This window comes from Aotus nancymaae, unplaced genomic scaffold (assembly GCF_030222135.1).
Source record: "Aotus nancymaae isolate 86718 unplaced genomic scaffold, 86718_ANA_hifiasm-v0.15.2.pri h1tg000053l, whole genome shotgun sequence".
Lineage (NCBI taxonomy): Eukaryota > Metazoa > Chordata > Mammalia > Primates > Aotidae > Aotus > Aotus nancymaae.
In genome coordinates, this window is record NW_026988467.1 from 27,956,566 (window position 1) to 27,978,937 (window position 22,372).

At 53.1% G+C, this 22,372-nt stretch overlaps 1 protein-coding gene across 7 annotated transcripts in view; it reads left to right on the forward strand.

The window, feature by feature from the left end:
* The window catches only part of SERINC2 (serine incorporator 2), a 32,292-nt gene extending 10,963 nt beyond the window's left edge, over window positions 1-21,329 (forward strand). For 3 of the 7 annotated variants that reach the window (XM_012440156.3, XM_012440161.3, XM_012440160.3), the window contains 9 exons: window positions 10,868-11,029; window positions 11,836-12,026; window positions 12,482-12,561; window positions 12,948-13,085; window positions 13,766-13,935; window positions 16,022-16,112; window positions 16,437-16,578; window positions 19,603-19,830; window positions 20,707-21,329. In XM_012440156.3, coding sequence (XP_012295579.2) covers window positions 10,868-11,029; window positions 11,836-12,026; window positions 12,482-12,561; window positions 12,948-13,085; window positions 13,766-13,935; window positions 16,022-16,112; window positions 16,437-16,578; window positions 19,603-19,830; window positions 20,707-20,842 — 1,338 coding nt within the window. In that variant the 3' untranslated portion in view covers window positions 20,843-21,329. Of the gene's footprint in view, window positions 1-101; window positions 194-6,484; window positions 10,800-10,867; window positions 11,030-11,835; window positions 12,027-12,481; window positions 12,562-12,947; window positions 13,086-13,765; window positions 13,936-16,021; window positions 16,113-16,436; window positions 16,579-19,602; window positions 19,831-20,706 lie in introns of those variants that run through there. The other 4 variants (XM_012440157.2, XM_012440158.3, XM_064363600.1 and 1 more) reach the window with 4 other exon arrangements.
* The last annotated feature ends 1,043 nt before the right edge of the window (window positions 21,330-22,372 follow it).

Below are 22,372 nucleotides of genomic sequence, written 5' to 3' on the forward strand. Positions count from 1 at the left end.
CTACGGAAAGCGTCGAGTAGCTTCGGCAGGTGGGGCGGGGCCGGGGCGGGGCGGGGCCGGGGCCGGGGCCGGGGAGGGGCCAGGCCCCGCACCCGGATCCCGAGGTCCGCGCCCCGCGCCCCGCGCTCCACGCCGGGCGCCCGAAGCCGCCGCCATGGGGGCCTGCCTGGGAGCCTGCTCCCTGCTCAGCTGCGTGAGTCCCGCCCGCGCGCGCGCCGCCCGTTCCTGCTGCGGGCTCGCACTTTCTTCTGTTCTGTTCCGAGTAGTTTCTTCTTTTTCCCTTCTGCGAACTTGTCTTTCTGGGCCGGCGCCCCGCCTGCTCGCCCTCCTGGGCCCTCTCTCGGCACCTCGATCCCGCTGCCCCTGTCCCCCTGCCCCTCCCCGGCCGGCGAGCTCCGGGCAGCTGCGGTCCCGGCTCGGGTTTCCGCGGGGGAGGGCGGGGCGCGCGGGCAGGAGGGGAGTGCCCTCGGCAGGCGCCCTCCGGGACCTGGGGAGACTGAGCTTGGAGCCTGGGGTCGGGGCAGCTGTGCGGGCCCTGGTCGCCCACCTGGGGCGGTCCTCGGGGTGGCCTCTGTCCCCGTCCCGGACGCCCTGGTGCCGCGCGCGGTCGGCCGCGCCGGTCGCTCCTGGCGAGTGCCCCGCCCGGCCCCTCTGGCCGCTTGCCCGTCAGTCTGTCTGTTTTTGTCGCTCGGGCCCGGCCTGTCAGTTCGTATTTGTCTGGTGCGTGTCTCCGTCCGTCGTTCGTCCGACTGTCTTTGTCCCTCTGCTGTCTTCCATCCGGCTGTCCGTCCGTCCGTCAGTCTCTCTGCGGCCCCGTCGGCGTCCTCAGTCTGGCTCGCGCTGCCTCTCAGCCACTTCCCCAGCTCGCCCGGGACCCTCTGGGCCCCGCGCGGAGACTGGGATGGGAGGGGAGGGAGCCCCGGACTTTCTTAGCCGCCCGCGAGTGAGGCGGGTGCGGGTCGTCACGGACCACCGGGCGGACTCTGGGTTGGGAAAACGGAATCGAGGGAGGTGCGGGTGTGCGCGGGGAGTGACCGGTCGCGGGTTCGGGACCCGGGGGAGCGGCCAGCCTCTGTTCTGTGGCCGCAGCCGCAGAAAGGAGGGGCTCCAGCCAGACCCCGGCTGGGACGCCGGTTCTCCCTTCCCTTTCCCCAGCCCCCTCTCCTTCCCTCTTTCCCTCATTAAATCTGAGGTTCATTCAGGCAGCCCCCTCCCCCTCTGGCCCCACACAAAGAGGCCCTGAGAGGGAGAAGGGGCTCCAGCGGCTGCTGAATCTCAGAGCTCGCTTTCCTTTGTCCCTGACGGGTGTGTGTGTGTGTGTGTGTGTGTGTGTGTGTGTGTGAGAGAGAGAGAGAGAGAGAGAGAGAGAGAGAGAGAGAGAGAGAGAGAGGAGGGGGTGGAGGGGAGAGCTTGGGGTCTAGAGATTTACTTCACAGCCATTTTCTGAGAATGAGATCAGCATAGACAGCACAGAGAGACGAGAGAGCCTCTTGCCTCACTGGGCGTCCATTTCCCGTGTGTGTGTGTGTGTGTGTGTGTGTGTGTGTGTGTGTGTGTGTGTGTCTATGTGTGTGTGTGTATGCGGGTGCGTGTGCAGGAGGAGGAATCAAGCTGGTGCCTGAAATCCCTCCCAGCCCAAATGATTCAAGGTTTAGGCCAGATCTCTGCCTGCAGGGTTTGCTTCCTGGTGAGGGAGGCAGAGCTTTCACAGTGGACCTGATTTCCATCTGGTTACACCAGGTGGGACACAGGCCCTCCTGGGCTGGCCTGGGGGTGTTGAGGGGCAGCCTGCCAGCCAGCCGTGTATGCCTTGGTCTCCCCATCTGTCAGTTGAGGACGGTCACAGGGCCTTTCTCACAATGCTGTTGGAAGATGAAACAGCTCTTGGCACATCGTGAGTGCTCCCTGTGGGAATTATTGCTAACATCAAGGAAAGGTGGGTGGAGAATTCCATTTGGAGACAATGCAAAGCCAAGTGTCGGTCCCTGAGTCACAGCATTCTACAATGCTGAGAGCAGACAGGTCTGCTCTAACCGTCTGTTTACAGATGAGAAGACTGCACCCAGAGAAGTTCGCTGACTTGCCTAAGGTTGCACAGGGAAAGGACAGAGAACTGCATAGTTAGGATCAACGTCTGATTCCTGGTCCAGGCCTCTGCCCACACCTTCTCTCCCTTCCCCACATCCTGGCTACTTGAGGCACAGGGTTGGTCCAGGGTAGAATTGGGTGGTAACTTAGTGAGTAATATCAGCAAGGGACCTGCCCCTCCCTTCAATGCCATCCCCGTGGGGTTCTGGCCTCCGACATTTACTGACTTTCTGGCCTCTAACATTTACTGAGCCAGGTACTGTTCCAAGCCCCTCACATGCCATCTCATTGGTTTTCCCCACCTCCTCCTCCCTGTGACATGTTAGCCCATTTTACGGATAACTATCCCAACACGCAGCATGGAGCTGTCCAGCAGTGGCCCAAGCCCCACATTGTAGTGAGCACTGGGGTGTGTGTGTGTGTGTGTATGTGTGTATATAAAATCTCCTTTCATTTAATCCTCACAAACACCCCACTGGGGTAGTTAATAATTGTTCCCATTTTACAGAAGAGGAAACTGGCTCAGAGAGTGAAGGTGACTTCTCCATAGCCACACAGCATTAAGTGGTGCAGTTGGGCACTACCGGACACCAGTACCATCCTGTTGTAGTGAAGAGTTGCTATGCAGGAGTGAAGTTCTATGAGGGGTTTCTGGGCAACTTTAGGGGGATTTTTTTGCTTGGATGGGTCAGTGGGGGAAGACTTTTGTACCCTCCCAGCTGTGACTCATCTGTTGATTGTGCCTCTCAGCATTGGAACTGGGCTGAAGGTGAACTGGGCTAAAGGTGGGTCCTGCCTTGCATGGGGAAGTAAGATGGGTACACAGGGGATGGAGTCACCAAGCCCGCACATGATGACTCAGCCAGTCTGCAAATATTTTGGGAGGGTCTCGTATATCCTAGGGAGTGTGAAATGCGTGTGGGTCAGACCACTGCACTCAGATCCTAGCTTTGCAAACTCTTCTCATCTCTGTGACTGTGGGCAGTCACGTGGCCATCCACTTGTCTGTAAGGTAGAGAGAACAATGGTGTCTATCCCTTAGCCCGTTGTGAGGATTAAATGGACTGAGCTTAGCACAGCTGCATATTTAGCATGAAGCTGGCATGCAGCGGCCAGTCCAAAAACACCCCACAGTGGTACAAGACTCAAGACCACATGCAAGGAAGTGCTGAAGCCCGTGAGACCCAGGGCTGCCTAAATGTAGAGCCTGGGCTCTGAGCCACTATACTCTGCTGCCCCAGAAGACCATTTTACAGATGAGGAAACTGAGTCCCAGGAAGGGGAGGAGAGACTTGCCTGAGGTCAGACTACAAGTTGTGAACAAGCCAGCATTAGGACCTGCATTCTTGGCACTGCATGCGGGAAGTAACTTGGGACATTTCTGGCTGACCTCTGCTGTGTTTTGACTGTTCCTGGGTGGCTCAGCCAGTTATAGAGTTGTTCATGAAGGCGGCAAGCTGCATTCTTACTGGGGCCAGTTTTGTATTTTTTTAATTGTGACGAAATATATGTTAAAAAGTTTACCCTTTTAACCTTTTATTTTAGTCTTTAAGGAGTCTGTAATTTATTTTATTTTACTTTATATATTTTTATGAGACGAAGTCTTGCTCTGTTGCCCAGACTGGAGTGCAGTGGCACCATCCTGGCTCACTGCAACCTCTGGCTTCCGGGTTCAAGTGATTCTCTCGCCTCAGCCTCCCGAGTAGCTGGGATTACTGGCGTGTGCCACCATGCCCATCAAAATATTGTATTTTTAGTAGAGATGGAGTTTCACCATATTGGCCAGGCTGGTCTTGAACTCCTGACCTCAAGTTATCTGCCCACCTAGGCCTCTCAAAGTGTTAGGATTACAGGCGTAAGCCTTTGTGCTGGGCCTGTAATTTATTTTAGAGGACATGTATATTAAAATGGAGATCTAGGCCAGGTACAGTGGTTCACATGTGTAATCTCAGCATTTTGGGAGACCGAGGCGGGTGGATCACCTGAGGTCAGGAGTTCAAGACCAGCCTGGCTAACATGGTGAAACCCTATCTCTAATAAAAATACAAAAGTTAGCCAGGCATGGTGGCGGGTGCCTGTAATCTCAGCTACTTGGGAAGCTGAGGCAGGAGAATCGCTTGAGCCTGGGAGGCGGAGGTTGCAGTGAGCCGAGACTGTTCCACTGTACTCCAGCTCGGGTAACAGAATGAGTCTCTGTCAAAAATAATAATAAAAGCCGGGTGCAGTGGCTCACGCCTGTAATCCGAGCACTTTGGGAGGCTGAGGTGGGTGGATCACCTGAGGTCGGGAGTTGGAAACCAGCCTGACCAACATGAAGTAACTCCTTCTCTACTAAAAATACAAACATAGCTGGGCATGGTGGCACACGCCTGTAGTCCCAGCTACTTGGGAGGCTGAGACAGGAGCATCACTTGAACCTGAGAGGCGGAGATTGCAGTGAGCCAAGGTCATGTCATTGCACTCCAGCCTGGGCAAAAAGACTGAAACTTTGTCTTAAAAAAATAAAAATAAAATAAAATGGAGCTCAAATAAATGCATAATAAAAATTAATCCCAAATGAATGGCATTGTCAGAAGGAGTAGTGCCAGCTAAGGCAAACAGTAACTCTAGAAGGTCTTATGTCAGCCCTCATCTGGATTACTGAAAACAGCCCCTGACTCTCCTCTCTTCTCTCTTCCCTGAAAGATACCACGCATCACCCCCTTGACCTGTCATTTTGTGGTCAAAGTGATGTTTCTAAAATGCAAATCTGCTGTCATTCCTCTTCTTTCGCAATCATTCCCCGTTGCTTTCAGGTTGAAGTCCAGACTCCCTGGCATGGTGTACAGGACGTTAGCCGCCACCTCCATGACCTCTCCAGCTTCTCTCACCCTTTCAGCTACCCTGAAAATACAGTGTCCCTGTAGCTCTGCGTGTGTCATTCTCTTTGCTGGAAATACCCTTCTCCCCTCTTCACCTGGCTGACTTCCTGCTCTTCTTTAAAAACTCCATGGCTCCTCCTTTTTAAAAACATCGAGGAAAAAGATGCATAACCTAAAATGTACCGTTTTAAAAATGTTTAAGTGTAGCGTTAAGTACATTGACATTGTTATGCAGTCATCACCACCATCCTTCTGGGAGTTTCATCTTCCCAGACTGAAACTCCCACTAAACAGTAACTCCCCAGCCCCTCGCAACCACCATTCCGCCACCTTTTTTTATGAGTTTGGCTACTCTCTCCATCTAAGTGGAGTCATACAATATTTGTTCTTTGGTATCTGGCTTATTTCACTTTGCGTAATGCCCTGAAGGTTCATCCTTGTGTTAGGATTTCATCCCTGTCCCCCCCTTTTTTTGAGATGGAGTCCTGCTCTGTCACCCAGGCTGGAATGCAGTAGCACAATCTCTGCTCACTGCAATCTCCACCTCTGGGGTTCAAGCAATTCTCTTGCCTCAGCCTCCCGAGTAGCTGGGACTACAGGCACACACCACCACACCCGACTAATTTTTCTGTATTTTTAGTAGAGACAGGCTTTCACCATGTTGGTCAGGCTGGTCTTGAACTCCTGACCTCAGGTGATCCTCCTTCCTTGGCCTCCCAAAGTGCTGGTATTACAGATGTAAGCCCCCACACTCAGCCTCATTCCTTTTTAAGAACGAATAATATTCCATTGTATGGCTATGTATATGCTACATTTTGTTTGTCCATTCATCTCATCCACCAATGGACATTTAGCTTGTTTTCACCTGATGACTACCGTGAATAATTCTGCTATGAACATGGGTGTTTAAATATCTGAGTCCCTGCTTTATTTCTTTTGGATATATATCAGAAGTGAAGGGCCACTTTTATTTTATTTTATTTGAGAAGAAGTCTGGCTCTGTCACCCAGGCTGGAGTGCAATGGCGCTATTTGGCTCACTGCAACTTCTGCCTCTCAGGTTCAAGCGAGTCTCCTGCTTCAACCTCCTGAGTAGCTGGGATTAAAAGTGCCCACCACCACGCCCAGCTAATTTTTGTATTTTTAGTAGAAACGGGTTTCACCATGTTGGTAGGGTGGTCTCAAACTCCTGATCTCAAGTAATCCGCCAGTGTCGGCCTCTCAAAGTTCTATGATTACAGGCATGAGGCACCACACCCAGATGGCCAGTTTGTTTTAAACAGAAAAATTCAAAACTGTCACCCAGCCCTCAGCTGCCTCCCCTACCCACCTAGCACCCCTTAAGTGGTTCTAAGAACTTCTGTCCCTGGCTCTAAGGACAACCAGGAGACAATGTGAATGACTGACTCAGTGACAGCCTGTTCACATAAGGCCAAACCACTCACACCTCCAGAGCCATCTGCCTTGCCTTGAGAGGTAGTGAGCTCCTTGTCATTGGCAGTGTGCAAGCAGCAGAGGATGGCTAGATGCTTCTAGGTGGTTCTTCACTGGAAAGAGAATGGATTGGTTGAATGCCAAGGAACCTTGTAGCTGTAGGACTCTAAGGCTCAGGGCTTCTTAAATCCTGACTTCTCCATTCCGAGAACCTGGGCTGGTGCCAAGATTCAGCCACCGTAAGTGTTCTGGGGCTTTTCCGATGCTGCCCTTGAGTGCATCTGCAGGGAGAGAGGAGTGGTTGTAACTGTAGTGTGGGAGCAGCCTTACAGTCAGCCTTCCTTTCGCATGGGTCACGAGCGTTATTCCATGTTGCTCTGGAGCCAGGCGCTTCATCTTTCTGCCTCTGTAGCATTCCGTGGAGTGAAACGGCCATGGCTGTCCCCAGGTGTTAGACATTTAGGTTATTTGTAGTTTCTTAAGCCTCCAATAGGCTCACAAAACCTAAAGCTCATTTAAGTTTTTTCTTTATATAAAATCTTTATTTTTATATTTATAAATTCAACTTAATTGAAGTATTATTTATATACAATTAAATATACCCAAGTTAAGTGTTACCTACATGTTTGCCCCATTCAGCAGAGAAATCCCTTTTATGGAGTACCATGATATATTGATGGGTGTTTTGTTATTTTCAATTTTCCCCCAGTGGCTGGGGATGGTGGCTCATGCCTATAATCCCAGCACTTTGGGAGGCCAAGATGGAGGATCCCTTGAGCCCAGGAGTTCAAGACCAGCCCTGCCAACATGAGAAAACACTGTCTCTATCAAAAAATACAAAAATTAGCTGGGTGTGTTGGTATGCACCTGTGGTCCCAGCTACTTGGGAGGCTGAGGTAGGAGGATCGCTTGAGGCCGGGAGGTTGAGGCTGCAGTGAGCTGAGGTCACACCACTGCACTCCAGCCTGGGTGACAGAGCCAGACTCTTTTTCAGAAAAAACAAACAAACAAACAAAAAATTCAGAAAACTAAAAACAAAAATTAGCTGGTACCTGTGGTCCCAGCTACTCAGGAAGCTGAGGTGGGAGGATTGCTTGAGCCCCGGAGGTAGAGGTTGCAGTGAGCTGAGATGGCACCACTGCACTCTAGCCTGGGTGACAGAACGAGACCCTGTCTCAAAACAAAATTTCTCTTCCCCTATTATTTTCCTATTATATCAGTGGCACAATTAATTTCTGTGTGTTTGTGTCTATGTGTACATATCTGCCCTTACTCCCGTGGTCTGGCATTTCTGTAGGAAGATATATATATATATATATATAAAAAAAATGATGTTTTGGTTAAATGGAAGAGGTCTTGTAGGAGCTGGAGCCATTCTGGGGTGGGGTAAATGGAGCAAGGTGGATGACCATTTCCAAGGATGATCTGGAAGCAGTGTGTGTTTTTCTCTTTGACCTGGTCTCTCGCTGCTGATCAAGCCCTTGGAAATCCTGAGGTTTCAGGCATCAGGAACACCTGGATTTTGAGTTTTAGGAACCAGAGTGAACTGAAAGGCCAAGCTCCCTGAAAGCGGAACAGCTTTCTTGTATCTCAGATTGAAATTAATTGGTAACAAGCCAGAGTTAGGACCTGAAGGAGCACCTGGGCACCTGGCTCCTGAGATCAGTACCCACTGGCCTCCCTTGGTTTTCTGGTCTTGGAGGGATTTTTGTTTTCATCACTGGGATGTATTTAAATTAAATGAGAGGACCATTAGAGAATTAGTGAGCTGGGAGCTAGTGTGGTCCTGTGGGCAGCCTGACCCTTGATGCGCACACATCTGAATTTGCATCCCAGCTCCTCAGCTTACTTACTGTGTGACCTTGGTCATGCCACCTCTCTGTCTCAGTTTTCCCATTTGCAAGTGGAAAATTACAACACAATTTATAGCATCAGTGGAGCTTAATGTAGATAAAGTGCTTATCACAGTGCCTGGGATTGAGTAACCCTTCATAAATGGTAGCTGTCACTAATACTACTTGAATCTGATTGCTGTTATCAACTTGCTGTGTGACCTTTGGTAAGTTTCTTAACCCCTCTGGTCTCAATTTCCACATCTGTAAAATGGGACTAAATAACCTGCTCTATCTGATAACCAGAATGTTCTTTATGGCAGGGGTCCCCAATGCCTTGGCCATGGGCCAGTACCTATCCATGGACTATTAAGAACTGGGCCATGCCGGGTGCGGAGGCTCATGCCTATAATCCCAGCACTTTGGGAAGCCAAGGTGGGCGGATCACAAGGTCAGGAGATCGAGACCATCCTGGCCAACATAGTGAAATCTCATCTCTAAAAATAAAAATAAAAAATAAAAAATAAAAAGAACTGGGCCACACAACAGGAGGCAAGCAGCGGGTGACCAAGCATGACAGCCTGAGCTCCGTCTCAATCAGATCAGCGGCAGCATTAGATTCTCATAGGAGTGCAAACCCTATCGTGAACTGTGCATGCCAGGGATCCAAGTTGTGTGCTCCTTACGAGAATCTAATGCCTGATGATCTGAGGTGGAACAGTTTCATCCCAAACCATATCTGCCCCCTGCCACCACCCTGCTGCCATCTGTGGGAAAAGTGTCTTCTCTGAAACTGGTTTCTGGTGCCAGAAAGGTTTGGGACCACTGCATTATGGCCTATGAAACATTTTTCAGGCTTTTCGTATCTCCTCACCCACCAACAGCCATGGATAGGAGGCAGCTCTTGGGGTAGCAGCTGCAAGATGTAACCAGAAGTTGCTGGACAGGTGGACTGTTTTAATTTAGACCACGAGGAATAGTTTTGTTTCTGAAGTATTTTGTTTAGCATCTGTGTGAGCGAGAGATAGATAGGCGACAAGGAGCATTTCTAGTCTGGGGGAGAGTAAGGGAGGAGGCAGCTGCCCCCAGCAGGGTGTGCTGTGTGCCCTGTGACTAGTCCAGAAAGAAGGGCAGAGGAGGTCTCAGGATCAATGGGCCCCTGCCAGTCTGCTCTCTGCAAAGCTGATCTTTCAATTCCTGACCCTTGGCTCCAGCCCCTCGAGTGGGTGCTCACTGCTCTTAGGATGAAAACCAAGGTCCTGTTTCTGGCTGCTGGTGCCTATGTGGTCCTGCCTTGCCAGCATGTCTGACCTCACACTCACTGCTGACTGCCTGCTCACCAAGTTTTGGCCACAAGGCCCTTCTTTCTATTCCTCAAATGCCCAGCCCTTACCTGCCCCAGAGCCACCTGCCTAGAACTTTCTTTCCTCCCTTTGGTCTGGCAGTGTCTCCTCATCCCTCTGCTCTGAGCTTATTATTTTATTTTAAAGTATTTCTTTTTGAAAGGCCAAGTGCAGTGGCTCATACCTGTAATTCCAGCACTTTGGGAGGCCGAGGCGGGTGGATTGCTTGAGCCTAGAAGTTTGGGACCAGTCTGGGGACCATGGTGAAACTCCATCTCTACAAAAAAAAAAAAAAAAAATTAGCCAGGCATGGTGGTATGTGCTTGTAGTCCCAGCTACTCAGGAGGCTGAGGTGGGAGGATGGCTTGAGCCAAGGAGGCAGAGGTTGTAGTGAGCTGAGATTGTGCCACTGCACTCCAGCCTGGGTGACAGGGCAAGACCCTGTCTCAGAAAAAAAGAAAAATCCTTTTTAAAAGACACAGTCTCACTATGTTGCCCAGGCTGTTGTCCAACTCCTGGACCTAAGCGATCCTCCTGCCTTGGCATCCCAAAATTCTGGGATTATAGGTGTGAGCCACCATGCCTGGCCTGCTCTCAGCTTAAAAGTCATTTCTTCAAGGACGGCTTCCCTGACATGCCACCCTCAATCAAACCTAGTCCACGTTGGCACTCTTCTGGCAGTGAGTGCGTGTCCTTCTTAGCGCTTGTCATGAATCAGTAATGATTTGTTTAGTGTTTTTCCTGTTTGTGTAAGCTCCAGGAGGGCGGGGCCTATGTCTTTTGCTCTCTGGGCTCTTAAATGCCGGGGTGAGGAATAGGGGCTGTTTGGGCGAAGACAGTTTATCAGAGGTATTTAGATGTGGGGCCTGTTTCCTCAAAGGCTGGGCTGTGGACTGGGCTCCCAGGAGGGTGAGTTTCCTTTTCAGGTGGGGCATAGTGTGGCATCACCAACCTCTGAATGATTTCAGCCAGCCCAGGGGAAGGACTGACCGCAACTGGGGCAGAGGACTCTGGAGAGGGAAAAGGTTAGACCGCCACCTGCTGTCTAGTGCTGGCATAGCCTCAGAACCGAAAAATCATTCCGTTCGTCCAGCTGATGTTTGTTATGCACTATTATGCTGTTTTCTGTGGTCTTAACATGTGACTGGTACCATGACCCAGCCTCCCTCTTGGGCCTGAAAGTTCAATGGGCTGGTGTCTGGGTAACAGTGTGCTCCTGCTTAGCACAGTACGGATGCACTGGTAGGTGGTAGGAGCCGCGAGCTTGGGCCGGGAAGGGGAGAGGGGAGAATAATGGTCCTGTCCCACAGGCGTCCTGCCTCTGTGGCTCTGCCCCCTGCATCCTGTGCAGCTGCTGCCCCGCCAGCCGCAACTCCACCGTGAGCCGCCTCATCTTCACGTTCTTCCTCTTCCTGGGGGTGCTGGTGTCCATCATTATGCTGAGCCCGGGCGTGGAGAGTCAGCTCTACAAGGTGAGCACCCCAGGCAGGGCAGCCTCCAGTGAGGAGCCTCAGCTGCTCCAGGCTAGAGGGCCCAGGCTTGGGGTCACAGCTCATCCAGAAGAGGAGGCAGAGGTGTTTGGGTGCACTGATGATCTGAGGTTGGAAATGAGGGGAGGAGGGCTTGAACCTCACAGGGGGATTCTTTCTCTTAGGCCACAATCTCCTTGGAAAATCTTACTAATCATGATTGCCCCCCTAGACACCGGCCTAGGGGGTGCTCTTCTCCCCTTTAGTGCACAAGCCCAAGTTGGGGCTCCTAACTCTCCCCTTCATCTAGTGTCTTACCACCTGGCACAGACCCAGGGGGGCGTGGGCATCACCATGGTGCCTTATACACATTTTAGTGTGTATAAAGCTAAGACTCCCTGGGGAGCTTGTAGAAATGCAGATTCTCAGTCCACACCATGGGAGAGGGGCCTCAGAACCTCTGTTTCCCTAAGCATTTCAGGTGGTTCTGATGTAGGTGGTGGGTGGAGAACACTTTGGGAAACCCTGCTTTAATAGTTACTGAGGCTGTGGGAAATAAACAGATAGTAACAAGATGTAACTGGGCAGCTCCCTCCCAGGGCTCAAGCCCCAGAGAAAGCTAGGAGTGGAGGTGGAGGCGGTGGAGGCACAGGTGGGGGGTTCCAGCTCCCCTCCCTGCCTGGCGCAGCCCCTGCTGGGAGAACCTCTTTCCTGGACAGCCTTGGCAGAGCAGGGCTCTGGTTTATAAAGGGAGCTGCCAGGGTTCTGTGAGGGGTGGGCCCTTGACGCTGTTCTGTCTGTCTCCACAGCTGCCCTGGGTATGTGAGGAGGGGGCCGGGATCCCCACCGCCTTGCAGGGCTACATCGACTGCAGCTCTCTGCTTGGCTACCGCGCGGTCTACCGCATGTGCTTCGCCACGGCAGCCTTTTTCTTCTTTTTCACCCTGCTCATGCTCTGTGTGAGCAGCAGCCGGGATCCCCGGGCTGCCATCCAGAACGGGTGAGCGAGGGGTACCTGCTGGCACCCTGGGACCTTCCCCCAGTGCCTTCCCCACTCCTCTGCCTGTCCAGGGATCTGCAGACCCTACCCTCAGGCTCAGGAGCCACGGGAGGGCACAGCATGGAGAATGGCTCTTTGAGTTATATCCATTTCTCAGATGGAGAGTAAGGCTCAGAAAGGTCAGCAGTAAGCCTCAGGCCCCACAGCACTCCAGTGACACAGCTGGGGCTGGACCTGGGCGACCACCTGCACTGCTGTGTGGTCCTCCCTCCTGCCCCTTAGGGCTTTTCCCAGGGCCAGGAGAGACCTGTGTCCATGAGAGCATCAGAAAGCCCACCCTCGTCATTCCCAGCATCTGCTCTTTGTGGGTGGGGGCTCTGGGGCCAGGCCCAGTCTGGCTTCCAGTTTCCCTGCCTGTACTCAGCTTCCTTGTCCATTCCCCACCCCCTCCATAGGTTTTGGTTCTTTAAGTTCCTGATCCTCGTGGGCATCACCGTGGGTGCCTTCTACATCCCTGATGGCTCCTTCTCCAACAGTAGGCGGGTTTGGCAGGAGGCATGGGGGGCTGTGGGGAGGGAGGTGGGGCGTCAGGTTGGAGGAATATGGTGGGGCTGCTCTCTGCTGGGGCACACAGAGCCCAGGCTTCTGGCTGGGTCCAGTGTCATTCCCCACCTGTGAGACAGCACTGTGGTGCTTGGCTACACGGCCTTTATGCAACCCAGGAGTAGGGGGAGCCCACCTTGCCTGACCCATATCCTGCCCTCTGTGTGTGTCTCTGCATAGCTAGGGGCTCCCTGAGGGCAGGGACTCTGTTCTTCTCAGTGTCCCCAGTGCAGGGTGTAGCAGAAATGCTGGTTGAATGAGTAGCGAGTAGATGTGAGAGAGGGACCCCCCTCCCCTCACTCTCCTCTCCCCACCTAGTCTGGTTCTACTTTGGCGTCGTGGGCTCCTTCCTCTTCATCCTCATCCAGCTGGTGCTGCTCATTGACTTCGCGCACTCCTGGAACCAGTTGTGGCTGGGCAAGGCTGAGGAGTGTGACTCTCGTGCCTGGTACGCAGGTCAGTGCTGCCACCCTGCCTCCATGCGGGGACTCCAGCTCGGGCAGGGCTGGGGCTATCTGAGGAATTGAGGGTCCCTGAAGCTAGATAAAATTGGGGAGGCATCTTGAGCAGCCACTGCCTTAGGGCAAGATTCCAACTGTCCCAGGCAGATGGGGGGGGGTGGCTGCTGATCCTGGGGTGACTTCCCGGGGATCCGAGGAGAGCTGACCTGGAGAGGCCTTGGGGGGTCTTGTTTGGGGGTTCCTGCAGGGTGGGCCACGCACAGCCAGCAGTGTGTGAAGCCCTTTTGGTGGTGCCCAGGCTGAACTTCAAGTGACACCTGGTCCCTGAAACCCCAGTAGCAGGGTGAGTCCCTGGTTCTCTTTCAGTTCTGAACACATCGAGAAGAAAGGCTCACCTGGGTGCTGCCTTTCTGCCTCATTCAGTTTTTGCAAGGCTGTTTTGAGTTCACTGTATTTATTGTTACTGTTCCCTTAATACAAGGTAGCAAGTGAAGCATCTTAGCTCGGGGTGGGGCAATGACTCATAAAGGTGTTGGCGAAAGGCAGTGACGTCATTCCTTAGATGGAGAAACTGAGACCTGGAGAGGGGAGAGCTGCCAACAAGGCCTCTCGAGGGAGCGGGGGTCCCTGTGCCTCCTGCCCCCTGCCTACTCTCTCACCACCCCTCTGGCCCAGGCCTCTTCTTCTTCACCGTCCTCTTCTACTCGCTGTCGATCACGGCCGTGGCGCTGATGTTCATCTACTACACCGAGCCCAGCACCTGCCACGAGGGCAAGATCTTCATCAGCCTCAACCTCACCCTCTGCGTCTGCGTGTCCATTGCTGCTGTGCTGCCCAAGGTCCAGGTGAGCCTGCCTGTCCCTCCCTGGCCCCTTGGTGGGTGGGACTTCTTGTAGGAACCCGGGTCCTGGGGCTAGCTTCCTTGTCCATCCCTCCACCCCCTCGTGAATGTGGGCTCCCAGGTCAGCCTCCCCAGGTGAGTCATGGCTCTCACGGCTGCATGCTGGGTGTCTTAAGGAAGTACCCTAACCTCTCTCTGCCTCTCAAATATCAAATGAAGATAATAAGACCTCCTGCTGGAGTTATTCTCAGGACTGAGATCCTATTTGTAAACACTCCATGCCTGGCCTGTAGGTTTCCCGCAGACATTAGCTATTATTATAGTTATTATGTTGTCCTTTTTGTTTCTATGCAAATCAGGGGAACATTAGGGGGAGTCCAGGAGTGGTGATTCCTCGACACCTCCAGAAGTAGTGTAGGAAGGTACAATTTCACATTCCAATCCAAGACCATCTGGAATAATGGGCGGGAGCTCCCAGAGGAATTGTTGGTTCTTCAGAGTACCATTGGAGCCCCCTGTGAGTCCTGTGGTGCTTTGCGGTTTGAGATCTCAGCACACCAGTGGCTTCAGGGGGCTTAGGTAGTCTTTGGGGGTCTTTAGCAGAAAAGCTGGGAACCTCCCTTCTGGTCAGAGCCTCATTTCCCAGTAAGAAAAGTTGAACCTCAGAGAAAGTGATGTCTGTGTCCCAGGTCACACAGCAATCAGTATTTATTCAGCACCTCCTGTGTACGAGGCCCTCTTCTAGATGTTGGGGACATGGCTGTGAGGAAGGGGAGGAGGAGTAATGATGATAGCCAGTTAGTGGCCTCTGACATGTTATTTGATCCTCACACCATCCTCATCCTCACTTTACAGAGGAGTAAACGAAGGCTTAGAGAAGAGGCCTAGCCAGGGTCACATGGGGAGCTGGATTTTGAACCCAGGCAGGCTGGCTCCAGAGCCTGCGCTCTGTGTGTGTGTTTTTTTTTTTTGAGACAGGGTCTGGCTCTGTTGCCCAGGCTGGAGTGCAGTAACACAATCTTGACTCACTGCAACCCCCACTTCCCGGGTTCAAGCAATTCTTGTGCTTCAGTCTCCCAAGTAGTCAGTGGTTTACCCACCTTGGCCTCCCAAAGTACTGGGATTATAGGCGTGAGCCACCACGCCTAGCCCAAATTTGTTTTTGTTTTTGTTTTTTGAGACAGAGTCTTGCTCTGTCACCTAGGCTAGGGTGCAGTGGTGTGATCTCAGCTCACTGCAACCAACGTCCTCCTCCCAGGCTCAAGCGATTCTCATGCCTCAGTTTCTCCAGTAGTTGGGATTACAGGCTCCCACCACCACACCCAGCTAATTTTTTTATTTTTAGTAGAGACAGGGTTTTGCCATATTGGCCAGGCTGGTCTTGAACTTCTGACTTGAAACGATCTGCCTGCCTCAGCCTGCCAAAGTGCTGAGATTATAGGCATAAGCTGCTATCCCCAGCCGCCTGTGCTCTTAATCACAGAGAGCCATGTCTTCAAGTGCTCGTGTGGTTGAGGGGTGGGGAAGGACAGGCAATAGGGGACTAGGCCCAGTGGGGTCATTTTAGGTAAATTGTGCGATGTGGACCATGAGGGAGGGTGCGGGCTGAAAGGTGGGTGACTGGCAGGTGCAAGGCTGTCATAGTCAGGGTTCCCAGGGCTCGGTGGGAGTCCTGTCTGAATACTAAAGAGGGGCTGCCTGTGCAGAGATGCTGGGAAGGAACATGTCAGGGTGTGGGAGAGGCTGGGCAGGCTCTCCCGATAGAGAGCAGGAAGGAGGGGGGCAGTGGGCCAGGTGGAGATGAAGACAGGGGCAACCAGGGGGGCTTGAATTCAGAGTGTGATGAGATGGGTTTTCAGCAGGAGAAGAGGTCGGGTAAGCTGAGGTGTGTTAAGAAAAAGAATTAGCACTCAGCCTTTGTTTAGTGAGGTGGGTGGTAGGTGGCCTGGTTGGTGTTTTCCTTAAGTGGGGTGTGGTGGGGCATCCTAGGTGGGTGGGAGTTTCTGAGGTCCCTTGGCTGGTGTGAGTGGGCTGGGTGGGTGGGGTGTCTCTGGTTGGGCAGGGGTCTTACCAGTGAACGGCTCTTGCAGAACGCCCAGCCCAACTCGGGTCTGCTGCAGGCCTCGGTTGTCACGCTCTACACCATGTTTGTCACCTGGTTGGCCCTATCCAGTGTCCCTGGTGAGTATGGGCCCAGGCTTGAGGAGGCCTGGCCTCGTTCCTGGGCCAGCATCGGCCTGCTGTGGGGCTGGGGACCCTCACAGGTGACAGGGACATCCCAGCTCCAGCCCATTCTGAGACTCAGTCCTCCCATGAGATGGGAGGGCCCTGTCTGTTCTGGAGTTGTCTCTTTGCTCTTGTGACTGCTGAGTGCTCAGTTGCTGGGACTTGGGTGGTTGGTTGTGTGTCTGTCTATTTGGACTGGCTCTCTGGCCATCCTCAGGGCCACTTGGCTACCTCGGCCTGGCCTGCATGGGCTAAGGATGATTGTGCTTCCATCCCCAGAACAGAAATGCAACCCCCACTTGCCAACCCAGCTGGTCAATGAGACAGGCCCGGCTGGCCCCGAAGGCTATCAGACCCAGTGGTGGGATGCCCCGAGCATTGTGGGCCTCATCATCTTCCTTCTGTGCACCCTCTTCATCAGGTATAGCTGGGTCTGGATTCTGGGGAGGGATCTATCATGACTGGGGGCCCTGAGCCAGAAGTGAGGGGAGGATGTGGGAGCCAGGATACCAAGCTGGAAGGTGCTCTTAGCATGCAGTGTGTCCAGCTCTTGTATTGTGCGGGAGGGGAAACTGAGTTCCTCAGAGGGCATGGCATGAGTGGGCAGCAGAGGCAGGCATGACCTTGCTTCCTGGCTCACAGCCCTTTTCTGCATACTGGGCCGGCTCAGTTGGGTGCAGACAGCTGTGGGGTCAGAGAAGGAGCATGGACTGGAGTCAGTGGGTCCAGGCTCTGTTTTTCACCTGCTGTGTGTCTTGGGATAAGTGGCCTAACCTTTCTGAGCTCCTGTTTTGTCCTCAATAACAAGAGGATGACAGCCTCCATTGTAGTGGATGTGGCTGTGACCCCACACTCTCCCCTGAGACAAGGCAACTCATGCTGAAGGTCGCATAGTGGCGCTTTTCAAAGGGGCATCTTAATAGGTGCTTATCCATGTGGTCTCTGCAGCCAGACTGCCTGCATTTGAGCCTGGCCTTGCTACTTCCTCACTGTGTGATCTTGGGCAAAAAAAAAAACCTCAAAAAAAAAAAAAAAAAAAAACAACGAAACACAAAAACCTCTCTAAGCCTCAAATTCCTTTTCTGCAAAATAGAGATAAAATAGTACCTTCCTCATTGGATTGTTGGAAAAGCCATAGATGAATCCATATGTGTAAAACACTTAGAAAGGGGCCAGGTGTGGTGGCTCACATCTGTAATCCCAGCACTTTGGGAGGTCAAGGTGGGAGGATCTCTTGGGCCCAGGAGTTTGAGACCAGCCTGGGCAACATAGTGAGACCCTATCTCTTTTTAAAAATTAACAAACCAAAAGAAAAACAGTTAGGAACTTGGCAATTAGTAAGTTATTTGTCATCCAAACACTTTGGCAGGCTGAGGCAGGAGGATTGCTTGGGCCCAGGAGATCAAGGCCAGCCTGGGCAACATAGTGTCTCTACAAAAAAAAAGGTTTTTTAATTAGCCAGGCATGGTGGTATGCACCTGCTGTCCCAGTGATTCAGGAGGCTGAGGTGGGAGGATCGCTTGAGTCCGGGAGCTTGCCAATTAAGTTGCATATTATTGTGAACACTTGCATATTTGTATATTAGTATGAACGTGGTATTGTGAACATTTGCACAACTAGGTAGCTGTAAGTGTCTGTTCTTATGAGTCACTAGATTATAATATTAGGTTTAATTATTGTTTACACTGAATCCGGCAGACCCTGAGTTTGCCTCCCTGTGGCCCTGCATTTCTCTAAGTACCACTTTCCATCTGCTTTTAACTCTAGAGGAAATCTTGGCTCTGCTTCTCTGGTCTCCCCAACCATCCATCCCAGTTCCAACAGCACTCCTGCCTCTGGGCCCCTGGGCTAGAACATTTTAAGGCTCTTTCACATTTTGTTCTGTTTTGGCGTTTTTCAAAACATTTTCTCCAATTCAATTCTGTACAGTTCATAAACATCTGTCTTCTTTATCACGTTTGATTCCTTTTCAAGCTGGAAAGGCTTGAATTACTGCTGTCTTTTCTTTTCTTCTCTCTTTTCTTTTTCCCTTCCGTCCCCTCCCCCTCCCCTCCCCTCCCCCTCCTCTCCCCTCCCCCTCCTCTCCCCTCCCCCTCCTCTCCCCTTTCCCTCCCCTCCCCTTCCCTCCCTTCCCCTCCCTTCCCCTCTCACTGTAGCCTTAAACTTCTGGGCTCAAGCGATCCTCCCACCTCAGCCTCCTGAGTCACTGGGATTACAGATGCACGCCACCATGCGCAGCTACTTAAAAAACCTTTTTTTTTTTTTTTTTCCTGTAAAGGCACTATATTGCCCAGGCTGGCCTTGAACTCCTGGGCCCAAGCAATTCTCCTGCCTCAGCCTGCCAAAGTGTTTGGATTACAGGGGTACATCACTCCTGGCCTGATTACCTTCATTTTACAGATAGGGAAACCGAGACCCAAGGAGGAGGCCATGAGCTCATGGTGGCTGGTGGCCAAGGAGCTTGGCACTTTCCCTGCCCCTGGTTCTCTATCCCTTCCCCTCCCTGATCTGGCACAGCTGTGCTTCCTGCTGGTTCCACACCCACAGCTCCCTGGCACCTGCACTGCTGAGAGCCCAGAGGCACAGGTCTGTTCTTAGCACGGTTCTCAGCACAGGCAGCAAAGAAGCATATACAACCCATGAGGGCTGGGCCCTCTGCACGTGAGCCCAGTGTGGGCTCACATGCAGAGATATCCATATGATATTCGGTGGTTAGGGCCCATGGGAGCACAGCAAGGAGTGATTTCTCAATTTGCTGGGAGGGGGCTGAAATCCAGCTCTCCTTTATTTTTTTTTTTGAAATGCAAGCTGGTTTTTCAAAAAACTATGTCTCAAACTATCAAATTCTGTTAAAAACATCAAAGCTCATCACAGAAAAGCAATGGCATACAATCATTACTGTTGTCCTTTTTTTAGTGTAAGCATGAAGGAAAGGGCGGCCATTGGTAAAACCACCTGACACTAATAAAATGGAAACTGAAAATTAATGACAAACGAGCACAATTAATTATTAACATTCTTAGTGGATGTAGGACCTGGTACAGTGCTTTGTAGCATTAGGTACTCAACACGTGTTTATGGAAATGGTGAAGGAACTATCATAACCATAGTGGCTATTTACTGAATTTATATTCTGTGCCAAGCACTATGCTGGAGACTTTACATAATTATTCCATCCAGTCCTCCCAGCAGCCCTCTAAAGGAGATACGATTATCCCTGATTTCACAAACAAGGAATCAAAGGCTCAAAGAGGTTAAGTGTCTTGCTCAAGGTCACACAGAAAATGGGAGTCGGGTAGGGATGGAGTTGAGAGGCAAAGCCGTTTGTTAACCCCTGGGCCCAGTAACCGGGTCACTGGCCTACGAGGCTCTGGGACCACTTGTGTCCAGTGTTATGACCAACGCCAGGTCTATCCATTTGCCCGCCTTCCTCCCTCCCCTGCAGTCTGCGCTCCTCGGACCACCGGCAGGTGAACAGCCTGATGCAGACCGAGGAGTGCCCACCCATGCTACAGGCCACGCAGCAGCAGCAGCAGCAGCAGCAGCTGGCAGCCTGCGAGGGCCGGGCCTTTGACAACGAGCAGGATGGTGTCACCTACAGCTACTCCTTCTTCCACTTCTGCCTGGTGCTGGCCTCACTGCACATCATGATGACGCTCACCAACTGGTACAAGTATGTAGCCCAGCGGGGCGTGGACAGAGCCCGGGCACGGGGTGCAGGTTCATACGTCTCTCCTGCGGTCCCTCACTGGCTTTTCCTGGTGTCTGCTGAAGGCTTGGGGGTGGGGGTGTCTATTGAGGACCCTCCACGGAGCCTGCCCCTTCCCTGCCCCAGTTTCCCCACCACCGCCTTCATCTGCTCACCTCCCGCGCCTTCACTAGGAGGCTGAGACGGAGGAAGCACAGCAGCTGGGGCTGGGCTTGTGCGGGGAAGGCGGGGTTTACAAATCAGGGGTCATGGGGTCAGATTTGGGCTTCATGGTTGGAGGGTTAGAATTAGGGTGTGGAGATCTGAACCAAAGTCACAAGGTCAAGGATAGAAGTCATGAGGTCTGGGGCTGGGACTGTGGTCATTTAGAGTCACAAATGCGGTCATTTGGTTAAAGTTAAAATTTAGGGTAGGAGGCCATAAAGCCAGGATTGAAGTGGCAAGGTCAGGGAGCTAAATGACTGTAATAAGGTCAGGGCGCACCCCTGAGCTACAGGATCAAGGGTCAGAGTCAAGGGTAGCGGTCAGGACTAAGGCCAGGAGCTCCAGGGTCCCAAGTTCAGAGGCCAGGATTGAGGTCCCGGAATTCAGATCACAAGGTTGGAGACCAGGAGTCAGGTCACGATCTCATGGACTAACACTGGGCTCAAGATGGGAACTGACATCGGAAGTTATGTCCAAGTCAGAAGGCCAGGTGTTAAAATGTCAGAGACAGGGACTGGAGTTACAGGGGAAGAGCCAGAGTTGAAGTCAGGGGTCACACTGGGTCATAAGGCCAGCAGCCAAGATGGAAGTCACAAGACTGGGAACCAGGCTCATGGGGAAGATGGTGTGTTCCAGGCCCGGCGAGACCCGGAAGATGATTAGCACGTGGACCGCTGTGTGGGTGAAGATCTGCGCCAGCTGGGCAGGGCTGCTCCTCTACCTGTGGACCCTGGTAGCCCCGCTTCTCCTGCCCAACCGTGACTTCAGCTGAGGCAGCCCCTACAGCCTGCCACCTGGTGCCTTCTGCCGCCTGGTGCCTCTGGGCTCAGAGATAGCCAACCTGCCCCCTCCCCATACCCATCAGCCAGGCTGAGCCTCCACCCCTGCCCCAGCTCCAGGACCTGTCTCTGAGCCGGCCTGCTAGTCTTAGTGCCTTCAGGGTCTGCAGAGCATCAGGCTCCCGCTGAGCCCCACCCTCCCACCACCCACAGGGTGGAGCTGCCTCTTCCTTCCCCTCCTCCCTGTTGCCCATACTCAGCATCTTGGGATGAAAGGGCTCCCTTGTCCTCAGGCTCCACGGGAGCGGGGCTGCTGGAGAGAGCTGCTTAGAGCCGTTCAAGAGCGGGGAGCTCCCACCATGATGGGGCATCCAGCACTGAGGCCCTGGGGATCATGTCCCCCAGGGCACCCTGCCCCCATCCTGGACTCTGTGCCTTACTGTGTCTCTAAGACTTTGCTAATAAACAAGCCAACTCATGTACCATCTTCCGTGCCCCTCACCCTCAGCACAGGGCCCCACTGCATGGGGCTAGTGTGGGGCTTGGGAATGGAATGTTAGGGCTGAGGAGGCTGGGACATCAGGGCCAGACCAGGAAGGGCCTCAAAGGCAGACAGAATGGCCTGGGCTCTGTCTTCTGGGTCAGAGGGGAAGGGGGTCAGAGCCTGAGGGGTGGGGGCCAACCAGGAAGGAGGGGCAGACCAGAGATTTGGGAAAGGGGGTGGGTCTACCACTCAGAAAAGGAGAGCCTGGAGGCAGTGGGGTCAGCAGGAGGCTGCCCCACCATCCGATGGAGGGTGGTGAGGGCAGAGCCACAGTGAGGAGGAGGGGGGGCGATGACTTGGCCGGAAGACAGTCTTCAGGGCCCCTCTCACCAGGGCCTGCCTCAAGGTCCCGCCCACCTCTGACCTGCCTGGAATCCTTACCACCCTTGGTACCTGTCCTGACCAGTCAAGCCCCAGGCCTTGGGGTACTGTGGGGAGGAGCATGTGCTCTGGAGTCAGCCAGGCTGGCCTGGATCCCTCTGTACCACGGAAGCCGTGGGGCTACTGTCTGGCTCCAGAAGGGTCCTTCTCTTCCCTGGGCTCTAGTTCCTCAATGCCACCCACTCCCAGGCCGTTGTGAGCATCAGAGGAAGCAGCCCATGCAACCTGCCTGGTACAGCAGGTTCTTGAGAAATAACATCAGCACCCACCTTGCAAGGGCAGAGAGATGTGAGGGGGACTGACAGGCTCCTGGCTGGGGCCCCAGGGCCTAGTCTTGTCACAATGATGGACTGCAGGCCATTCATCCCTTCCGTTGTGGGGATAACAAATAGGTATGAAGATGCTGGGGATGGGTGCTGGGGACACAGCCTGCTTCTAAGGCTCTCCTGGGTTCTGGGGTGAGTGCACTGGTGGGGGCCACTCAGGGACCTGTGGGGTCACCAAGGAGGCAGGACAGGCATCTGGAGGGTGTGTAGGAGTCAGCTGGGCCAAGAGGAGCCACAGCGCTGAGGACAGGGGGACAGCACTGGAGCTGGAG